Raw genomic sequence first — 19,751 nt, forward strand, 5'->3', positions numbered from 1 at the left:
AATGATAACGTACTGAATTATGAACGAAATTTGAACAAGAAATTAAGGGGCAAAACGAAAATCATGAATAATTAGTAATCCGCAGACAGAGGAACCAATCAAGAATTTAGGAAACAACACGATTTTTTTTTAATGACGTGTTAATTAATTGAAAAAGCAATTAACTGGAATGGAGGTTGTTTTGTTGCTGAGAAATCTTCAAGAATTGAATAACAGCTTTGGCAGTGTTGGTAGCTGCAAGAGGTCCAAACAGCTTGATGTGGTTATCTCCTTGCTGTGCTCCTGCTAAGTCCGACAGACCTCTTATCACTATCACCGCATAATCATTCGACAAGCTTGTCTGCAAAAATCCAACCATATCATTCCCTATCAAATCCATGTGTTTGTGAACGAAGCAAACCAAAGAGAAAGCAATCTACTCTTTCCCATGTTTTAACATAAGAGCTACATATGTTAACTAATTTGGGGTAGATTAAAAGTTACAAGTAAATTAGTTAATGTGAAATGATCTGCAAAAAATATTCCTATATAATTATACCCTGTTGGTCTCATTTAGATGGCATTTCTAGTGTGTTTCAAAATATAACAACTTTTTAACTTTACTCTATTTAATATATACGATTTTTCAAAAAAAAAAAAAAATAACAATCTACACTATAATAAATAAAAGACAAGATAATATATTTACGCTATGACGAAATAAAATAAATAAAGGACAAGATAATACATTTACGCTATGACCAAATAAAATCTTTTCTCTCTTCCTTATAACTAGAATTGGATATCAATTTATAAGTTAAATAAATTACTTTTGACAAAAAAATGATAAATATAAGCAATTAAATAGATTATAGTCTTATATTTAGAGTAAAATCTAAATCCTAACCGGTTCTTGTATTTAGAATAAGAGATAGTATATAATGGATATGTTACCATGACGATGGCAGAACTCTCCATATCAAGAGAGGAGACGTGAAATGTGTTGAAGAGGAAGTCCCTGTAAGCTGCATTGTCCACGAAAGCGTCTGCTGTTGAGCCGTTGAGTCCCACAACCAGCTTTGGTTCCGTTTCTAAGCACAGGCTTGCGTTCACACATCTCTCTAGTTTCATTCCCTAAATATATACATATAAATGTTGGAACTTGTATTAATTTAAGACGACCATATATATGTGTGCGTGTGTGTGCAAGTGTGTCTATGTGATGATGAATTAATGAATCACCTGTAGTTTTTGGGAAGCAAGGTGAAGCCAGTGAGGAGTGGTGGGGAACCAGATCAAACGTTGGGGTTGGTTGGGTTTGCCAGTTTCAGAGTAGAACTGCTCTGTGAAGTATCCTATTTTGCCCAGCACGTTCATTCCTTTGCCTTTGCCTTTCACGTTGTACTCTCCTATGTCCATTTCCCCAAAGTCACTTGAATCTACTGTCGCATTCGGCTTCTGTTATGTATATATGTGTTCCCACATATCGTGCAACAACAAACATGTACAAGTTAATGTGTACCTCTTCAAATCATTCCCTTCTAATTTCACCCAAAACAACAACAACAACAAGTATTATTTCATTAGAAACCAGTTTTGGTGCTCATTAGTTTTTACCGAACATTATGGTGCTCATCACTGTGATGAGTATCGAAATTGATTCCATTCCATTACATGGAGTTGATTATACATATTGCATTATGCAATAGCTGGACTGAATCGGACCGGATTAGTAGTCATCAGCCTAAACATATGTGTATGTATATGTATATGTATATGTATATGATTGGAGTGAGTGATTGAAATTTGTAAATCAAGAGGCTGGGGAAATTGAAGAAAAGTGAAGTGGGTGGAACATACCAGCCAATCCCAGAGACCAGTTTGGACAAATTGTTTGGGGATGACGACATCTCCAATGGACATGGAACTGTTGGCGTTGCCAGCAATCCCAAAATGAACAATCCCACTTATCTCAAACACATCTACCATCTGTTGTGTGGTTGCTGCTGCATTCACCTGTTTAAACAATCACTTCATACTCATGGTATCCTCTCCATATATAACCAAGGAAGCACACTTCCTTTCCTTTTTTCCTTCTCAAAATTTCCCATGGTTCATGTTTAATATTAGGAGAATTACTATGAGGTCTCAAGGGGAAACAGTAGCTACCAAAAGGTCCAATAACAATAAGTGAGAAATTATCATTTCCTACACTAAAATTTATCATTATATTACAGGCTACTTTGTTGTTATTGGAGCTTTTGAGTAATTATGTTTATTTCTTGGGATTTTATAACAATAATTCTCCTTTTAACATCTTATGAATTAATTTCTTTTATTTTTTCTATAATGCAGTTATGAGCCGTGCTAGTCAAATTTTAATTTACTTATTTATGTTTGTAATAATAATTTTATAAAATATTAATCATAACCAGTTGCTAATTATTTTGATTTATGGGAGAATATGAAATTTTCAAAAGAAGAGAAGAAAGAGAGGATTTGAAGCCCATAATCAGCGCGAGTCTGAAGTCTGTGATTACATTTGTCTCCACCTATCTGTGTGGGATCCTCGATTTCTATGGCTTTGTCTTAAATTATATGTACAGAGTATATCATAATTATTATATCTACAATTCAAAAAAAATATTCGTATTTATTTTCAGGTACGTTTCAATGAGTAACTAGAAGACAAGAATTTTTTTTACCCTTTCCCATTCAGATACCATGAACCAACCGCGTTTGGCTTCTCTCCGCTGCCTCCCTTTTTCTGCTTCCCTCTCCCAAAACTACGTCGTTTTGGTGGGAAATGGGGTTCAACATTTTTTTAATATAAGATTATTTTAAAGTATTTTCAATAACACCCAATCATTTAAAATAATTTTTTTATACACTCAACACCGTAAAATTTTTTTTTCAGTAATCAAAAATACACTCAGCACTTAGTGTCATCGGAACCCAGAATTATTTTAGGATACTACGAGAAAAATGTTTTAGGGTGCTTACTATAGAAAAATTATTTTAAGATTCTTGGTGCTCCTAAAAGAAATATTTAAGAGTGTTGAGTATATCTTTACGATATTGAGTATTATTGAAAAATAATTTATGGTACTGACAAAAATTATTTTAAGATGTTCTTAAGAAATAATTTAAAGTGCTGACTATAATTTAGAATAGGATATTGACTGCTACTAAAAAAATATTTTAGTGTGTTGAGTATGCCAACAACTATTTTAGGATATTGGATACCCCTAAAAAAAAATTTGAGGGTGTTGAGTGTATTTTAAGATATCAGATGTTATTAGAAAAATATTTTAGGATATTTAATATATCAACAAAATTATTTTAAAATATTGGATGCTCTTAAAAAAAAATATTTTAAGATGTGGAGTATTACTGGAAAAATATCACAAATCCCCCCACCCAAAACTACACAGAAACTGTCACAAAAGGAGGGAAAAAAAGAAAAAAACTACATGGAAAACGACGTAGTTATGAATACAGGAGGGCAGCGAAGAGAAGCCAAACGCGAACGAACTACACGCACAAACCACATTAGTTTGTCGGGCGACACACTAACACATGAGAATGAAAAAGATAAGTACCAGTCCAATCCCACATCTGACGTAGATGACTTTGCTACCCTCCACCTCTCCCACCCTGTACCTTCTCCCTGCATATGCTCATCACATGTCAACCACTAACACCAAACATTGGAACTGGAATCAAAACCACAACCTTAAATCAACTACTAACACCAAACATTAGGGGGTGTTTGAGAAACCCAAAACCATGGTTTCAGAAGCACTTTTCCGTAAAACAAGGTAATCTCCTCTACATATTTATTTCGTAATCCGTAAAAGCACTTCTGAAACCATGGTTTGGTTTTTATCCAAACACCCCCTAAAACTGGAATCAAAACCACAACCTTAGATAAGTTTTGGCCATAAGGCTGTTGACACGCTCATTTTTCTCTTATATGCACACACACACACAAATATATAGATAATCTTGTGATTCGAGGCTTGAAACTATGTATCAGTTTATTATGTGACCTGCGAGATCCACGAAGGGGTGCTTGGGATGAGATTTGAAAGCCTTGGAGGCGAAGAAGGCATTTTCTTCTGGGGCATACACTGTGATGAGCCCCACGTACGGCCCGTTCCGGTTTATCTCTTTGATCGTCGCTGACTTTCTCGATCTCGCCAGTGAACCACAAGTGGAAGAGACAAGAATGGCGAACAAGAAAAGCACAGCCAAACACTGCCTTACGAGTGTCGTCGCCGGGGCAGCCATGGCCGTTCAATTATTGAGCTCACCCAAAGTAGCCGGCTTCCCTCCCCATCTATTTTGGCGTTCTTTTATAATTACGGTCCTACTCTTTAATTAATTTATCTCGATATATAATATTATTTTACTTTCATTCTTTACTAATTTGTTTGTTGTCATTACATGCTTGTTGGGATTCAATTATTGACCACATGTTGCACGTTTTTCCATATATTTGAGCTTTTCTTGAGATTCGATATATCGTGCACGTACCCACTTGTTCATAAACCAATATCTGAGGAATTACAATCAAGTCCCACAAAAAAGAAATAATTACTAAAAATTTCTAATAACAACCTCAACAATCTATAATGACAAGTCCTATAGTGAGAATGACAACTTGTAGGACTTATTTTTCAATTATTTTTCTTGCTTGGGACCTCATTATAATTCTCCTATCTTTTTAAGCAAGCTGCTGTGTCCTACAGTATGAATAAAATTAAATTTTAAATTTTAATGTTAGGTGTTTCCACAAGCATGGATCCTTGCAATAATCACAAGTAAAGATAATATTGTTGTCTTTGGTGGAAGAGATTATAGATACTTCAACCATGCTTGCCTACGATTCGATGCCATAGAATATCAGATATCATATAAAAATGAACATAAAATTGACTTAAGTTATAGGTCGAATCAGCAGATTGTCTTAATAACAACACCACCCGTCATATATGAATGAGGTCTCGTACTTGAAGCTTACTAACCTCATCATGTTTAGATGTGGTCGTAGACTCGAAACTTAAGATTGACATATTGACATGTGTAAATGTATTTAATTGTACAAAATCTAATTTAAACCATGCCGCCCCAACTATTCATCATTGTATAGTATCCAAACTATATAAGTTTCAAAGTTTCACCATAGATTTTCTAAGTAAAATTAATGCATGTTTTTGAAAATACTCCTGATGAAAAAAATCTAAATTATATACTTTTGATGTTTTAAAAATGCACTCTTTGCTATGATGATATATAATTGAGGGAAGATAGAATGAAAAGCAAAAACTGATTTTAAAGTGATATGTTTTTACCTTTTTTTTTTGTTTATCAACGTAGGTGTGTTTATTAATATTATATTAAGTGATATGGAGGAAGTACTATATAAAGAGAAAACTATTTGTTACTGTTCCAAAGCTTTTACTTCTCTATAACTTGGTGAGGGAAACATGTCTCTCATGAAGGATAAAAGAAAAGCCAAAAATTTGGACCTACACTGACAAAGGAAATATATTATAACTAACAATTTTGAATATCATAAATGTTTCAGTATATTTTGCTTTAATGTACATGTGCAGCATAAATGACAGAGGCAACCGCCCTCGTGACTTAAGTGACACAAACAATAATATCTGACATCTTTCCCACATATGGTCACATGGATTTTTTTTTTTGGCCAAAATATGGTCACATGGATCAACTAAAGTTTATTTTGATCATTAATATCAATCCTATGAAATTATATAATTATTCCTTTTTTTTTTGGTAAAATGTTCTTACCAGATTCAAAAAAACAGTTGTAGGTTATTATATCAGTCAATAGTAAATTACAAAGGATCAGTGTCTACCTTTAAAAATTTCACACTAACTTTTCACTTATAGGTAAAAAAATTTGCAACTGATTTTCCAAATTTTACCATAAAAGAATTTAACTTATACATATCAGTATAAGAATTTCATGTTGAGTTTTCAAAATTTGACACTAGCAAATCACAATTTGTCATTAATTTTCCAACTATTAATATATAATATTGGGAAACTTGACGCAAATACAGCACTCGACGCTCATATTTTGCAATTTACCATTGACTGTATAACAAAATGCAATTGATCTTTGAAAATTTAAGGAAAAACAAATTTGTTAGTCCTTACAGTCTCATGATTTTTAATCAGGTTTTTGTAAATTTTCTTTATATTAAGTACTTATAGTTTTCTCAATTATAAATAATAGTCATCATGCTCATAATCTATTAATTACAATTGTGGATGCTGGCATATGTAGGTTGTCACAAATTAAAAATAAATAATTTTTTTAAGAAAAAAATGATGGGATAAAATTTATTTATTATCTTGCATCTATATTTGCTGATACAAAAGAAAGAACAATAAGATTAAAATTAAAGTGATGTAAGAAGCAAAGCATTGTTGGAAGAAGTTATAAAAATGAAATGTAATGATGGAGTGAGAAAGGCAAAATGTTGAGAAGGCGAAGCAAAACTGTGACTGCATTGGTAGCAGCAAGAGCTCCAAATGTGCTAATGGCTTCTTCTCCACTCTTTCCCACCATATCTGATATCCCTCTTATCACTACCACAGGAATCCCATTCGACAAGCTTGTCTGCAATCAAACACATTCATTATATTCTCCAATAATTATATACCACCTTTAATCCTTAATATAAAACCCAACTAATTAATTTGAAGATATTAAGAAAATTAATAAAGTATTTTAAAGTATTTATATTCACCGACAATTATATAGATTAGAGGGTGTGTTTGGAAGCAACTGTAATATTGCTCCTATGTAAGGTCACAGGTTCAAATCCTAAAAATAGCTTCTTTGCTTACTTGCAAGACTAAGTACATCCATCCCTTTCTAGACCCTCTACTTGGTAGGAGTCTTGTGCACTATTACATTATATATATACACCCACTACCTCCGGTACTTAATATAAGACCTTGTTTGACTTTTATTTTGGTCTTAAATATAAAATCCCAATCTATTTTATCTCTCATATCTGTACTTTTTTCCAAGGTAATCATTTTCATAATGATAATTCTAGCCAATACATTTGATCAGCAAGTATATTTTAGGAAAGACTACAAATATTAATTACAAATAACTAACTTAACTTATTTTTAATCTCTTCAAATTAGTCAATTAGCTTTATATTTAGAATTGGAGGTAGTATATATATATTCCCTCACACCAAATATATGCATGTGTTTGAAAAGTTTACATATGTATGTATATGCATGAAGATTGAGGTGGATGAAAGTGGTGAAGAATACTGACCATGACTATGGCGAAACTCTCCATATCAACAGAAGAAACTTGAAATGTTTGGAACAGGAAATCTCTGTAAGCTTCATTGTCGACATATATGTCGGCTGATGTGCCATTCACACCAACCACTAACTTGGTACTATGCGGAAGACAAAAGCTCGAGTTTATACAACGTTCTAGTTGTATCCCCTGTCACAAATTACACTATCAGCTTCTCACTTCCGTATACATCTGTTATCAAGAGGGTTGAAAAGGGTAATGAGACTTATAAAGGTAGTATTTTACAAATACATAGTAATCCTTCTAGTCCTAAATGTAAGAATTTGTATAAAGGGGTTTGTTTTGGTTATAAATATAAGATCTCAGTTTACTCCAAGTTTATTGTTTTTTCACCCTAAGCTCCCCATATTGATCACACATATTAGTGGAGTTTCCCATCAAATGAGTACTTTCTAACATAAATGATTAAAAAGAGTATTTTAGGAAAATAACACATATTTTTTACATATAACTAACTTAACTAATTAATTTAATTTATATAAATTAGTTATCTAGCTCTTGTATTTAGGAAATTTGGACTGGCATCCTTATGGTTTATTGGTGCATATATGGCCAAGTTCTTAATAGTGAGTAGCATCATGTTTTGTTCTAACCTCCAAAGTAGCAGCAAGTTGAAGCCACTGAGAAGTAACTTTAGCCCAGATCAAACGCTGTGCTAATTAAGTTGGGTTTTCCAGTGACAGAAAAGAATTCTTCAGAACTGTAGCCAACAGTCCCAACAAATTGTTACCTCTTGGAACATCGAAGTTACTAAAATCCAAGTGAGCAAAGTCACTACTTTCAAGTGTCCCATTCGGCTTCTGCCATTATCAAACACAAACCATAAATTCAAGACTCAAGAGTTTCTTTAGTACTATTTGCAAGCGTTAGGTACTTGAAAAATTGACAAGTTTTACAGAAAGAAAATTGAAGTACCAGCCAGTCCCATAGGCCAGGATGAACAAACTGTTGGGAATGGTGACATCTCCAAAGGAAATGGAGTCATTTGCACTTCCAGCAATTCCAAAATGCAGAATCCCAATTATGTCTAACACATCAATCATTTGTTGTGCCACTGCTGCTGCGTTCAGCTGTAATGGAGACAACACGAACCTCATTTTTTTTATCTCAAAAATATTCCAAGACCACAATGAGAAAAAGAAACTCGAATCCCCATCAAAAATGATTTTGAAGAATAGATTTTCTCAAAAGCTCATCAATCCAACTTCTCCTCAAACCATGGTTAATTTCTAGTTCATTAATCACTCGTTGACTTTTTTTTTCTTAGTGTGTGGATGAAATCACACAAAACCTTGGTTTATGCTTAATATTGCAAGAATTACTATGAAATCTCAAGAGAAAACAATAACTACCAAAAAGTCCAACGACAACCATTGAGAAGTTATTATTTTCTTATTGAAGCTTTTGAGTAATTATGTTTATTCCTCGGAATTTTATAGCAATAATTCTCCTTTTAATATCTTATAAATTAACTTTTCTTTTTTTTTTTATAATGCAGTTATGGACCGTGCTAGTCAAATTTTAATACTTTAAATTTACTTATTTATGTTTATAATAATCATTTTATAAAATATTAAATATCAACCAGTTATTAATTATTTTGATTTAAGGGAGAATATGAAATTTTCGAAAGTAAGAGAAAAAAGAGAGGACTTGAAGCCCACAAGGCCACAATCAACACAAGTCTGAAGTCTGCGATTATACATAAGGTATAATATATACTAAATAGAGATAAAGTTGGAAAGTTGTTAAATTTTAAATGAGAATTAATGAAGTTAAAATTTTTTTTTGTCTATACTAAAAGTGACTTATAAATAGGACCAAAGAAATATTTTGCAGCTTGTGCAAAGAATGAGATGGTACGCGGTGAAATGATTGTTAAAGCACCATCTTGTTTTCAGCAAATTCTGGACTCTGATACTTTAAATTCGGGTGTTAAGCATTGTAATGTTAATATGTGCAAGGCCAGCTCCATGGGCGAGTTGGCATAGGCTGATCTTTGTGGACTTGTTATGCATGTAATTTGCTCTTGTTTCATTCAATAATACGTACTTTTGTTTTAAAAAATTATAATCAATTTGTAACACATTTTCTAATTAATATTTGCAATTATTTTCCAATATTTTACAACTATATAATCTCTTAAAATTTACGAAAATTTCATAGTTTACAACTAATTTGTAACTTATTCTTCAAGATTTACAAGTAAGCTTCAAGATTTGCATCTAAGCTTTTGAAATTCATATATGAGATATGCTTTACCATATGCACAAGTGCATTTTTGTTGATTTATTTTTAAAAAAATTGATTTTTCTTTATATTTCATAAATTGGAGATCCTTGAATGTAATTAATTTCCTAAAACGATATCTAAATGTCATCTTTCCTTTCATTATTTAATGACCAATACTTTTAGGTCCGTCAAATATCACTACAGCTCCAAGGAATTCATTGTTCATCTGCAAGTAGGCCACAGGAAAGGAAACGTACCAAGTTGTTAAGAAAAAGACACTAATAGTCACAACTTAAAGTCAATAATACGGTGGGGCCTTAATTTGTTTTCTACTCACAATTTGTGTGTAGATCTAAAATAATTTATTGGATGCATTCTATTCTGCAATTAGGATTCAGGGGCCTCTATAAATCACAGAATTTTTGAAGAAACATCATCAAGATATGCATTGCCTCTGGTTCTTATTATAAGACCCTTCTAGGAAAAAAAATGTAGTCCTTTTTATGGTATCCTATGGTGGTTTTAACGAGTATTTAAAATCTACATTTAATAAAGGTGGTGAGAGAGTCGAAATTAATATGATATTAAAATTTAGTATAGTTAATGAGTTGAAAATTATTTAAATTTTATGACAAATTTAATATGTTTGACTATTTTTATTAGTATATGTAAATTAGTTAGCGGTCTCTTATAATATAATAAAAACCAAAGGGAGTATGAGTTATAAAATAACTTTATTATTATTTTAAGTTAAGAAAAGAAAAAAGCATTGGACTTTAATACTTTTTGTCTCCTTTTTACTGATTTTTTATACGTTTTTCTCATCAATTTTTTATCTTTCAAAATGTAAAATAAAAAAAAAGAATTAATGTTTAAATTTTAGTCTATCATATTTTAAAAGACGGCTAAAAACTTAAAAAAAAAAAAAAAGAAGAATACAAATACGAATCTCTTTAATTTTTAGTTAGTATAGGAGCAGATGTAATAAAGTGTATAAGTTTTGTGAAAGATTCTCTAATAAATTCTAAATAGTCGAGTTATATAGGCTTCTAATTAAACCATATAAAAATATGGCAAAATGGTATGCACTCAAAAAGTCGTCATACTCCTTCTTGTCAATGGCGGATCAAAACTTTTTGGCTATTGATTAGAGCGGTGCCTCAAATATCCTGAAAAGTTAATTACTTGGACATTTCACGAGGGATGACCAAATAAATTTCCTTTAAGTTAATTCTTAAACTTTCCTCTAAATTGAGCTACTAGCTATCAAACCACAAATGAAACTAAAGTAAATATAAAAGAAAGCCGAAATTCATTTTTTTAACAAACATTTGCAGCAAAAGATCAACTAACTAGAAATACAAAAATAACATTGCACACAAGTTTTATTAGAGCTTCTGTAACTAAGAAAATGTTTTATTAGAATTAACTCTGAACATTGAAACCTCGATACATTAATCAAGAAGAAACATGAGCATGCTCATGGCACACTTATTCCAAGGAAAACAAAGAGTACAAATTATTAGTATTATTATTATTGTTCTTCTTTTCTAAGCAGTATTAATTGAAACTAATTCCATATTTGGGCGACTTATCAGGATTGAACAAACCAAAATGCCTCTCAGTTGGTGGATCTGGCTTTTTGTTTTCATCAAACATGGCAAACAAGTACGTCTTAATAGGCGCATTATGTTTTGGAGTCCGGATCCCTCCCTTGACGTGTTTAATCAAATTCTGATAGTAAGTGCTCGCATTATTGACGTTGGCCCCTTTAGCTCCTCCATCCGAAGGCCACCCACTTTCAGAAACAACAACCTGCAAATTTGGTGCTCCTATCTTCTCAAGAGCATAATATATAGAATCCAACATTGCATCAAACAAGTTTTGATAACCTGCTGGGTCATTTGTTCCTTGTTTGAACAAAGCAAAGTCAAGATGAATGGGGCTACTTGGCGGACTGTAGGCAAAATAGGGATACGCATTAGCGAGAAGTGGTGATCCATTGTTGACAAGGAAATCGATGATGGGCTTTATGTATGTAGTTGCAGGATCCTTAAACTTGCCATTCCTGGGTGGGTAAGTGTTTTCAAGTAGATCCATTTTGATTGCTGTAGAGACCTTAACTTTGCCTTGCAAATTTGCTGCAGAAATTGCCTTCTGAATGTTTTGCATTCCACGTAGAATATACTTTGCTTCTCCGTCACTAGGACTAATCTCATTTCCCACAGCAATGTACCTGATGTTCACATCTGAGTAGGCTACTACAAAATTTTTAACCCAACGATTGGCATATGCAGGATCAGATAGTGAGGAAAGATTTTCCTTAGCCACATCAAGCAACACTTCAATGTTCGAACGTCTTAGGGCTTGAAGGGCTTGTTCATCTGGATAGTATATGCGCATCCCTCCAATGCCATGGGATTTGTACAAGTCTATCACTTCTTGCCCGCTTGGTAGATGATCTCCATTTACGCCATAACACACTCCAATGGATTTCACAGCTGCATATAATATATAGAACATATTAAACTGGCAATTCTCAAATTGTAAAGGGTCATAAGAGTTTTAAAAAAAAAAATTCTTGAATATAGATTTTCTATTCAAATTTTCATACTCCCGACATATATATGTGAAGTATCGAATATGAGCGAAGAAAAAAAAAATCAATGAGAACGTCAATATCCCATCTGTGATATATTCTTTTAATGAATGCCTCAACCGCTTTTGAACGTTTGATAGTTCTGTAAGAGAAATATTTAGCCAGGTCTAACAATGACCTTTCTATAAGTTAGTACAGAATGATGATTAATTATAGTGCCGCGACAGAAAGAAATGTTGTTTTGGTACATCAGAATAAAGGTCCAAAGAATAGATTTTAGGAATACTTGAACAGAATTTGTTAGAATATATGCATCAGTATATAGATAGATAGAGAGAGAGAGAGAGAGAGAACGGACCTGTAAATTGCAGTGCAATGGACGATAGTATCAGAAGAAGCAGTACTATGGAAGACATGATTTTGCTTAACTTTCGTATTCCGTCGAAGTTATTTATGGTATATTTTGTGCACTTCAAGGCAGCATTTATACATAGCGAAAGAGTCTGGCAGGTCCCACTTCAATTAATGGCAAAGACTAAACTACACATCCGTCAATTACGTCTCAAAGGGAAAATGTATGGCATTTCACTTTGAATTCCCTCAATTATACGTTTCTGAATTAATTGTTCTTCTGCAACTAGCTAGGCTGCTTGACGGAGGAAGAGGTCAAAGTCAGTGATGAGTGGTGAATTTCTTTGTTTTCTTCCTCCCAAGTTGCATGCATAATATAAACTAAAATAAATTGTTGGTTGTTCTCTATTCGGCAATTGCAAACCAGGAGCAAGGTATTAAAAATATCTATATTTGATTCATTGTTTAATAGTAGTTAAACTTGGGGACTGGGGTTGAGCAGTGGTTGAAACAATAGTGATTAAATTAATATATTTTAATTATACATTAACTATTTTGAATAATAAATATAAAAAATAATAAAAATTGATTTCGAACAAAAAGGCTATAAGACTGAAATATATAGAGTAAAAATAATTAATAAACATATCAACTAGTTGAACTTTTCAAATTATCAATAATAAAATAAAAATTTTTAAATTTAAATAAAAAACGTCAACGGCTAAAACATTTATTTTTAAGGAAAAAAAAATCCTTATGTCTTTTTTAATGATTTCTTCATATTGGCATTTTGACAAGTGTTTGTGATTTAATTACAAGAGCATGATGATAAACTCAATGTTGGTTTCTACTTTCCGTGGTATAAGAAAAAGAAATTTAATACTGGTTTCCCAAAAATAAAATACCATTCAATTCAGTTCAAAATATAACATAAACTTTATCAATTTATGTTTATTAAAAAATTGGTTAAAATCAATTTAACAATAAATATGTAAGGCCTGTATTTTTTTAAATATGCTCTTATTAATGAAGAGAACAAGTAAAAGATGTAATAAATGAAATAAAAAAGAAAGAGAATATATGTTAGGGATAAAATTTAAAAAAAAAAAAACTCATTAACCACTTAGACAAAAAGTGAATGTTATCTTATAAAAAAAAGTCACTCTAACAAAATTTATCTTATATTTCAAACCGAAGGAAATATATATGTATATAAACAACTTCTACCACTTTTAGAACAACATTGGACGTATCCAAAAAGTCATTTCGTACATGCTTCGGTGGCAACCATTGATCGCCAGCATGTGTCATACCTGTGACTGCCACCTCATCACCAGTTGCCACCTCACATTCTCCTTTCTCTCCCATGCCGTCATGTCATCCCCTCATCCACATCATCGCCACATGTCCGTCACTATGACCCACCACATCATCAACAGCTGCCACCTCACCAACTCCTCTCTCTCATGTTGCCACATCTCTTCTTCTACGTTATCACCACGTGTCCATCATTGTGATCTACCATGTCATCACTGGAAACCACCTCAACTCCTCCTCTCTCCCACGCAGACACATCATCCTAGCATCCACGTCATCATCACGTGTCCATCATTATGAGCCACCATGTCGTCGCCTTGTCCACATCATCGCCATGTCACAAATTGAGCCAACTTGTGAAGAAGTGTTAGTTGAAACCTAAGACCTAGTGCGCACGTGCTGAAACCTTTGCCAGTTGAGCTGAGAAACACTTGCAAAATTTTTATGCAAAAATAAATAAATATATAATATTTCTAATAACAACTACAAATATATATAATAAATATTATATACATAATTTAATATATTATTATTTATTTGAATTTAATTTTTATATTTTAGTAAAAAATTTCTAATAATTTATATTTCTAATTCTAATATTTAGCAAAATAATAAGTATATTATATACTTTTATTTTTATTTTCTTTTATAATATTTGTATTTTTAAGTTCTTATATAATATATTATCTAAAAACTATCATATATTGTATTTTTATTTACATTTAAATAATAAGTTTAAAAAATAATTATTATATACTTATATTATATTTTTTTATGGATTAGTGCTGGAATTACGACGAAAATTAGTGATAGAAAAATTCCATCACTAATTTCTGTCACAAAATGAGAGTTAGTGATGGAAATTAGTGACAGAAATAGTGATGGACTTGTAACAGAATTTAGTAACAGAAAAAAATTTCGCACTAATCCGCCTCTAATTTAGTAACAAAATTTTATTCCTTTACTAATTTAGTGACAAATTTTCCGTCACTAATTTTAGTGATGGAATTTGTGAGGGATTAGTGATGGAAAAAAATTTTGTCTCTAAATTCCATCACTAATCCTTTGTTTTCTTGCAGTGATGATGACAGTTTCATTTTTAAAATTTCATTTGTTTTTTTTTTATTTGAACATACAATATAATTTGAATTTGAGAGGTATATAATTTTGTGGTGTGTTTGGACTAAAGACAATGAATGAATGCTTTCTACAATATTTTTTTTTGGCCAATCTACATTATTTGTACGTCAGTTAAATATTTGGAAAAATCCCAAAAAAGGTCATCGGAATATGGAAAATGCCAGATTGGGTCCTTAAATTTCGAAAATGACAATGGGTCATTGACCCAATCTGTCATTTGTGAAATTCAGGCGAATTGACAATTTTGCCCTCATTTATTCATTCACTATAATGATTCAAGGAATCACTATAAGAGTTTAGGTGTTATCTAGATTCGTGTAGCGAATAACTACTCACTTTTTCATAGTCAGGTGTCTTGTTATTAACTATAACTAATTCTGTAATCACTAGAACAATGTAAGCATTACCTAGATTTGTGTAGAGAATAACTACTCATTTTTTCATAGTCAGGTATCTTATTATTGTCAGGTACCTTATTATTAACTACAACGAATCTTGTAATCACTAGAACTGTGTAAGCATTACCTAGATTTGTTTAGAGAATAATTACTCACTTTTGTTCAGGGGCAAAAATGTCAATTCGCCTGAATTTCACAAATGACAGATTGGGTCAATGACCCATTCTGTCATTTTCGAAATTTAAGGATCCAATCTGGGATTTGGTATATTCCAGGAGCTTTTTCTGGGATTTTCCCTAAATATTTTGTATATAAGATCAATTTTCCTTTGGACCTATAAAAGCCAGAATGTATAGTAAATTTTAAAGGTAAGGTATTTAATTATATATATATATTTATACATATCCACTCACGTGTATTTGGAAGGCACGTGAATAGGAAAGGAAAGGAGAAATAATTAGCAATAAGTAAGCTAAAAAGGAAAAAGAAAATTTGGAGCTCAAAGAGCCATATGTAGTTTTATTGAATTTCACGCGCAATTTTTATGATTTTTTAGTTTATACTCCTCCGATCCTTATTATAGGACCCAATTTGACTTTTTATTTGGTCCTAATTATAAGACCCAATCCATTTTCTCTCTTATATTTATGCATTTTTTCAAAGATAATCCTTCTAATAATGATAGTTTTAGCCAATATACTTAATTAGCAAGGATATTTTAGGAATAACAACACTTATTTATTATAAATAACCAACTTAACTTACTTCCTTAATCTCCTCAAATAAGTCAATTGGGTCTTATAATTAGGACCGGAGGAGTATTAAATTTGATAAGAAATCGCATATGGGGTTTACAATTCTAGGTTCATACTAAAATTTTGTCCGACGTCTTGTGCGTAAAAGTCAAACTTCAGAGCAACAAATATCTATTCCAATTTCAATTATCAGAATTAAGTTATTCATTTCTGGGCTAAGAAAAATAAATGAAATTAATTTACTTTGACTGCGTGAGTGAGTGTGTCTGTGTATACTCCTTCAATGATTAACAATGATATAAAATAAATTATAATAAGTTATTTTATTTATAAGTCATAGCATAGGATTGGTTTGTTGGGGAAAACATTTTTAAAATAAAAAATCGCTGAGCTCTTGGCGTTCAATATTACTTCACTCCTAATTATAAGAGCTAGTTGACTAATTTGAGAAAATTAAAGAAAGAAATTAAGTTAGTTATTTGTAATAAATAAGTATTATCTTTCTTAAAATATCCTTGCTAATCAAGTGTATTGACTAGAACTACTATTATCAGAGGGACTACCTTGAAAAAAATGCATAAATATGAGAGACAAAGTAGATTATGGTCTTATATTTAGGATCAAAATAAAAGTCAAACAAGGTATTATATTAAAAATCGGAAGTAGTATTTTTATAGTAATAGCCTCGTGTCTTCCCTAGCACGTACCAAATTTAAAAGGATCTAAGCACATAACAGCTTATACCTGTGGCATTTTCTTATTCACAATGTTAAAAGAAAAGATGTAGTGAAAAATATCCAGTAATTCAACTTGGTTTTGGAAATTGAAAAAGATAAGAATGAGAAAAAAATTGGACAAAAAGAAACAAAGTGACTTAGAGAAATCTTTTTTGTCGATAACTTCAAACCAACCAATCAAATATTGATTAATACGTCGATCGAATGCTACTTGAAAACAGCTATTCTGCTCAGAAATGTAAGGCAGGTAACATGATGTGGAGAAATTGGATTCATGACACGATTTCTATTGAAAAGACTGCAGGAAGATTTGGAAATATTAGTAGTAGACTTGACAATAAGAAATATCATGTGTGGTTATCAATTTTTCAAGGCATTTAAATTATTGCTTGCTTCATAGATCAACGTATGATATATAATTGATGTTGTTATAGTATGAACTGAACATAGAAGGTCTAAATGATAATTTATAGGATATTTTTCTTAATTTTAAAATTGCATTCCCAGAAAACATCTAATTGAATGAAAAAAAAATCGTTTGATTTATTCTGATCTTTACAATTGAATTGGTTGTAGAAATTGGAAAAGAAGATAAGAATGGAAAATGATATGAAAATAAATGCATTAATATTCCAGTTTTTCCTCTAAAAGATGGAAGACTTGGAAGTATTAGAAGACTTAACCATAGAAAAAAATATATGGTTATACTAAAAGATGGAAGACTTGACCATAGAAAAAAAATATATGGTTATAGATTTTTTAGACATTTAAATGTTTGTGCAATGGAAAATGATATAACAATGAATGCATTAATATTCCAATTTTTCCTCTAAAAGAAGGGAAGACTTGGAAGTATTAGAAGACTTGACTATAAAAAAAAAAATATGGTTATAGATTGTTTAGACATTTAAATCTTTGTGTCATGGAAAATGATATGACAATGAATAATGCATTAATATTCCAATTTTTCCTCTAAAAGAAGGGATGACTTAGAAGTATTAGAAGACTTGACCATAAAAAAAAAATATGGTTATAAATTTTTTAGACATTTAAATCTTTGTGTTTGGACTAGTTAATGCAATTTGGTAGAAAATGATGTTCGGAAAAATTGGCAAAATCTCTTCCACCAAAAGAAATGCAAAGGGATGATAACAACGGAAGTTGCTCCTTGGTGGGTTTCATTAATGAGCAGAGACTGAAATTGAATATAATTTGGGACGAAGACTTTATAAGCTTTCTGGGTTGGGCATTAATAAAATCTAGTTGACTAACTTGAAAAAAATTAAAGAAGTTACAAAAAACATCTAAGACTTTTGTTTCAAGATTTATATATGATTGTTTGCAGTTTCTCTGTAACACCACATATCATTGATGTTGTTATAAATCATAATATGAACTGAATATAAAAGGTTTAAATAATAATTCATACAATATTTTCCTTATTTTGAAAGCTAAAAGTCGTATTCACATAAATCCTTTAATTGAATGAAAAAAAATCATTAATTTGTTACTTAAGCAACTTTTATCTTTTGAAACATTCAAACGATGTGGTTGTGAAAATGGAAAAAGAGAATACGAATAGAAAATGATATGAAAATGAATGTATTAATATTAAAATTTTCATTTGTTTTGTTAGTTCAACATCTAATATAATCTGAATTTGAGTGGCATGATTTTGTGGTATGTTAAATTTGGAGTGAAGATAATGAATGAATGCCAACTTTCTACGATAAATTTTTATTTTTTTGCCAACCTACATTAATGCATTAGAATTAAAGAGAGTTGAAGAAAACATAAATGATTAAATTTAAAGGTCAGCTAAATATTTTGTATATAAGATCAATTTTCCTTTGAACCTATAAAACCCTGAATGCATAGTATATTTTAAAGGTAATGTATTTAATTTTGTTATACACACACCCAGAAACACATCAACTCAAGTTTATTTGGAAGGAATGTGAATAGGAAAGGAAATTAAAGGAGAAATTCGCAAGCAATAAATAAGCTAAAAATAAAAGAGAAAAGTTGGAGTTCGAAGAGGCCATATGTAATTTTATGGAGTTCACACGCAATTTTTTTTTCTTTTTCTGGTTATATTAAATTTTAGAAGAAATTGTACATAAGACTTATTATTTCGGGTCATACTAAAATTTTGTGCAAATTTTTATACATAAAAGTCAAACTTCAGAGCGCGAATGTTTATTCAAATTTCAATTATATCAATTAATTTATTCATTTCTGGACCAAAACAAAAATGAATAAAATTAATTCACTCTGACTCAATATCTGAGTAAGTGTACTCCTTAATTAAAAATAAAATTTATAATAATTTATTTTATTTTAAGTCATAAAATAGTATTGATTATTCTATTATAAGTTGCCACTCAAGGAGCCCATATAGGATTTGTTTTGTTTGCAAACATTTTTAAAATAAAAAAAAATCACCGAGCTATTGGCCTTCAATATTTTTATATATAATTGTCTTCAGTTTTTCTCTAACACCCACTAACTTTAGAAGGATTTGAATATATGATAGATGATAAGAGATGATAAAAAAATCTTTTACCAAAGAAAATTGAAAGAGATGATAAGAATGAAACCTCTGGTGAAATTATTAATGAGTAAAGGACTGAAACTGTGTATAATTTGAAGCGAAGACTTTTAAAAGCGTTATGTGGACAATCTCTTCAATATGTTACATACATTCTATTTTTCTTTAATTTTTCAATCACCTTTTTTACCGGGAAAAAAATTAAATAAAAGTAAAATACAATGACATCCTTTCTCTAATTTATTAAAGATCACCTCTATTTTCAAAAGAAACACTATACAGTCGGACTTTTAATGCCGTCA

General features: G+C 31.0%; 2 protein-coding genes and 1 pseudogene across 2 annotated transcripts; all 3 read right to left on the reverse strand.

Moving 5' to 3' along the window:
- Positions 1-84: 84 nt before the first annotated feature.
- LOC114749116 (bark storage protein A-like) lies at positions 85-4,308 on the reverse strand. The gene is made up of 6 exons (XM_028937595.1): positions 4,032-4,308; positions 3,582-3,649; positions 1,840-1,995; positions 1,222-1,437; positions 934-1,113; positions 85-340 (listed from the first exon to the last, which is right to left on the reverse strand). Exons 1-6 carry the CDS (start codon positions 4,270-4,272, stop codon positions 161-163), a joined length of 1,041 nt encoding a protein of 346 aa, XP_028793428.1. The 5' UTR covers positions 4,273-4,308; the 3' UTR covers positions 85-160.
- A 2,149-nt stretch (positions 4,309-6,457) lies between these two features.
- LOC114749118 (bark storage protein A-like) lies at positions 6,458-8,466 on the reverse strand (annotated as a pseudogene).
- Positions 8,467-11,001: 2,535 nt separating this feature from the next.
- Positions 11,002-12,660, reverse strand: LOC114749120 (glucan endo-1,3-beta-glucosidase-like). The gene is made up of 2 exons (XM_028937599.1): positions 12,559-12,660; positions 11,002-12,102 (listed from the first exon to the last, which is right to left on the reverse strand). Exons 1-2 carry the CDS (start codon positions 12,614-12,616, stop codon positions 11,162-11,164), a joined length of 999 nt encoding a protein of 332 aa, XP_028793432.1. The 5' UTR covers positions 12,617-12,660; the 3' UTR covers positions 11,002-11,161.
- Between the last annotated feature and the right edge of the window lie 7,091 nt (positions 12,661-19,751).

Source organism: Neltuma alba, unplaced genomic scaffold (assembly GCF_004799145.2).
Source record: "Neltuma alba isolate B1F8T4 unplaced genomic scaffold, ASM479914v2 tig00005951_pilon, whole genome shotgun sequence".
Classification (NCBI taxonomy): domain Eukaryota; kingdom Viridiplantae; phylum Streptophyta; class Magnoliopsida; order Fabales; family Fabaceae; genus Neltuma; species Neltuma alba.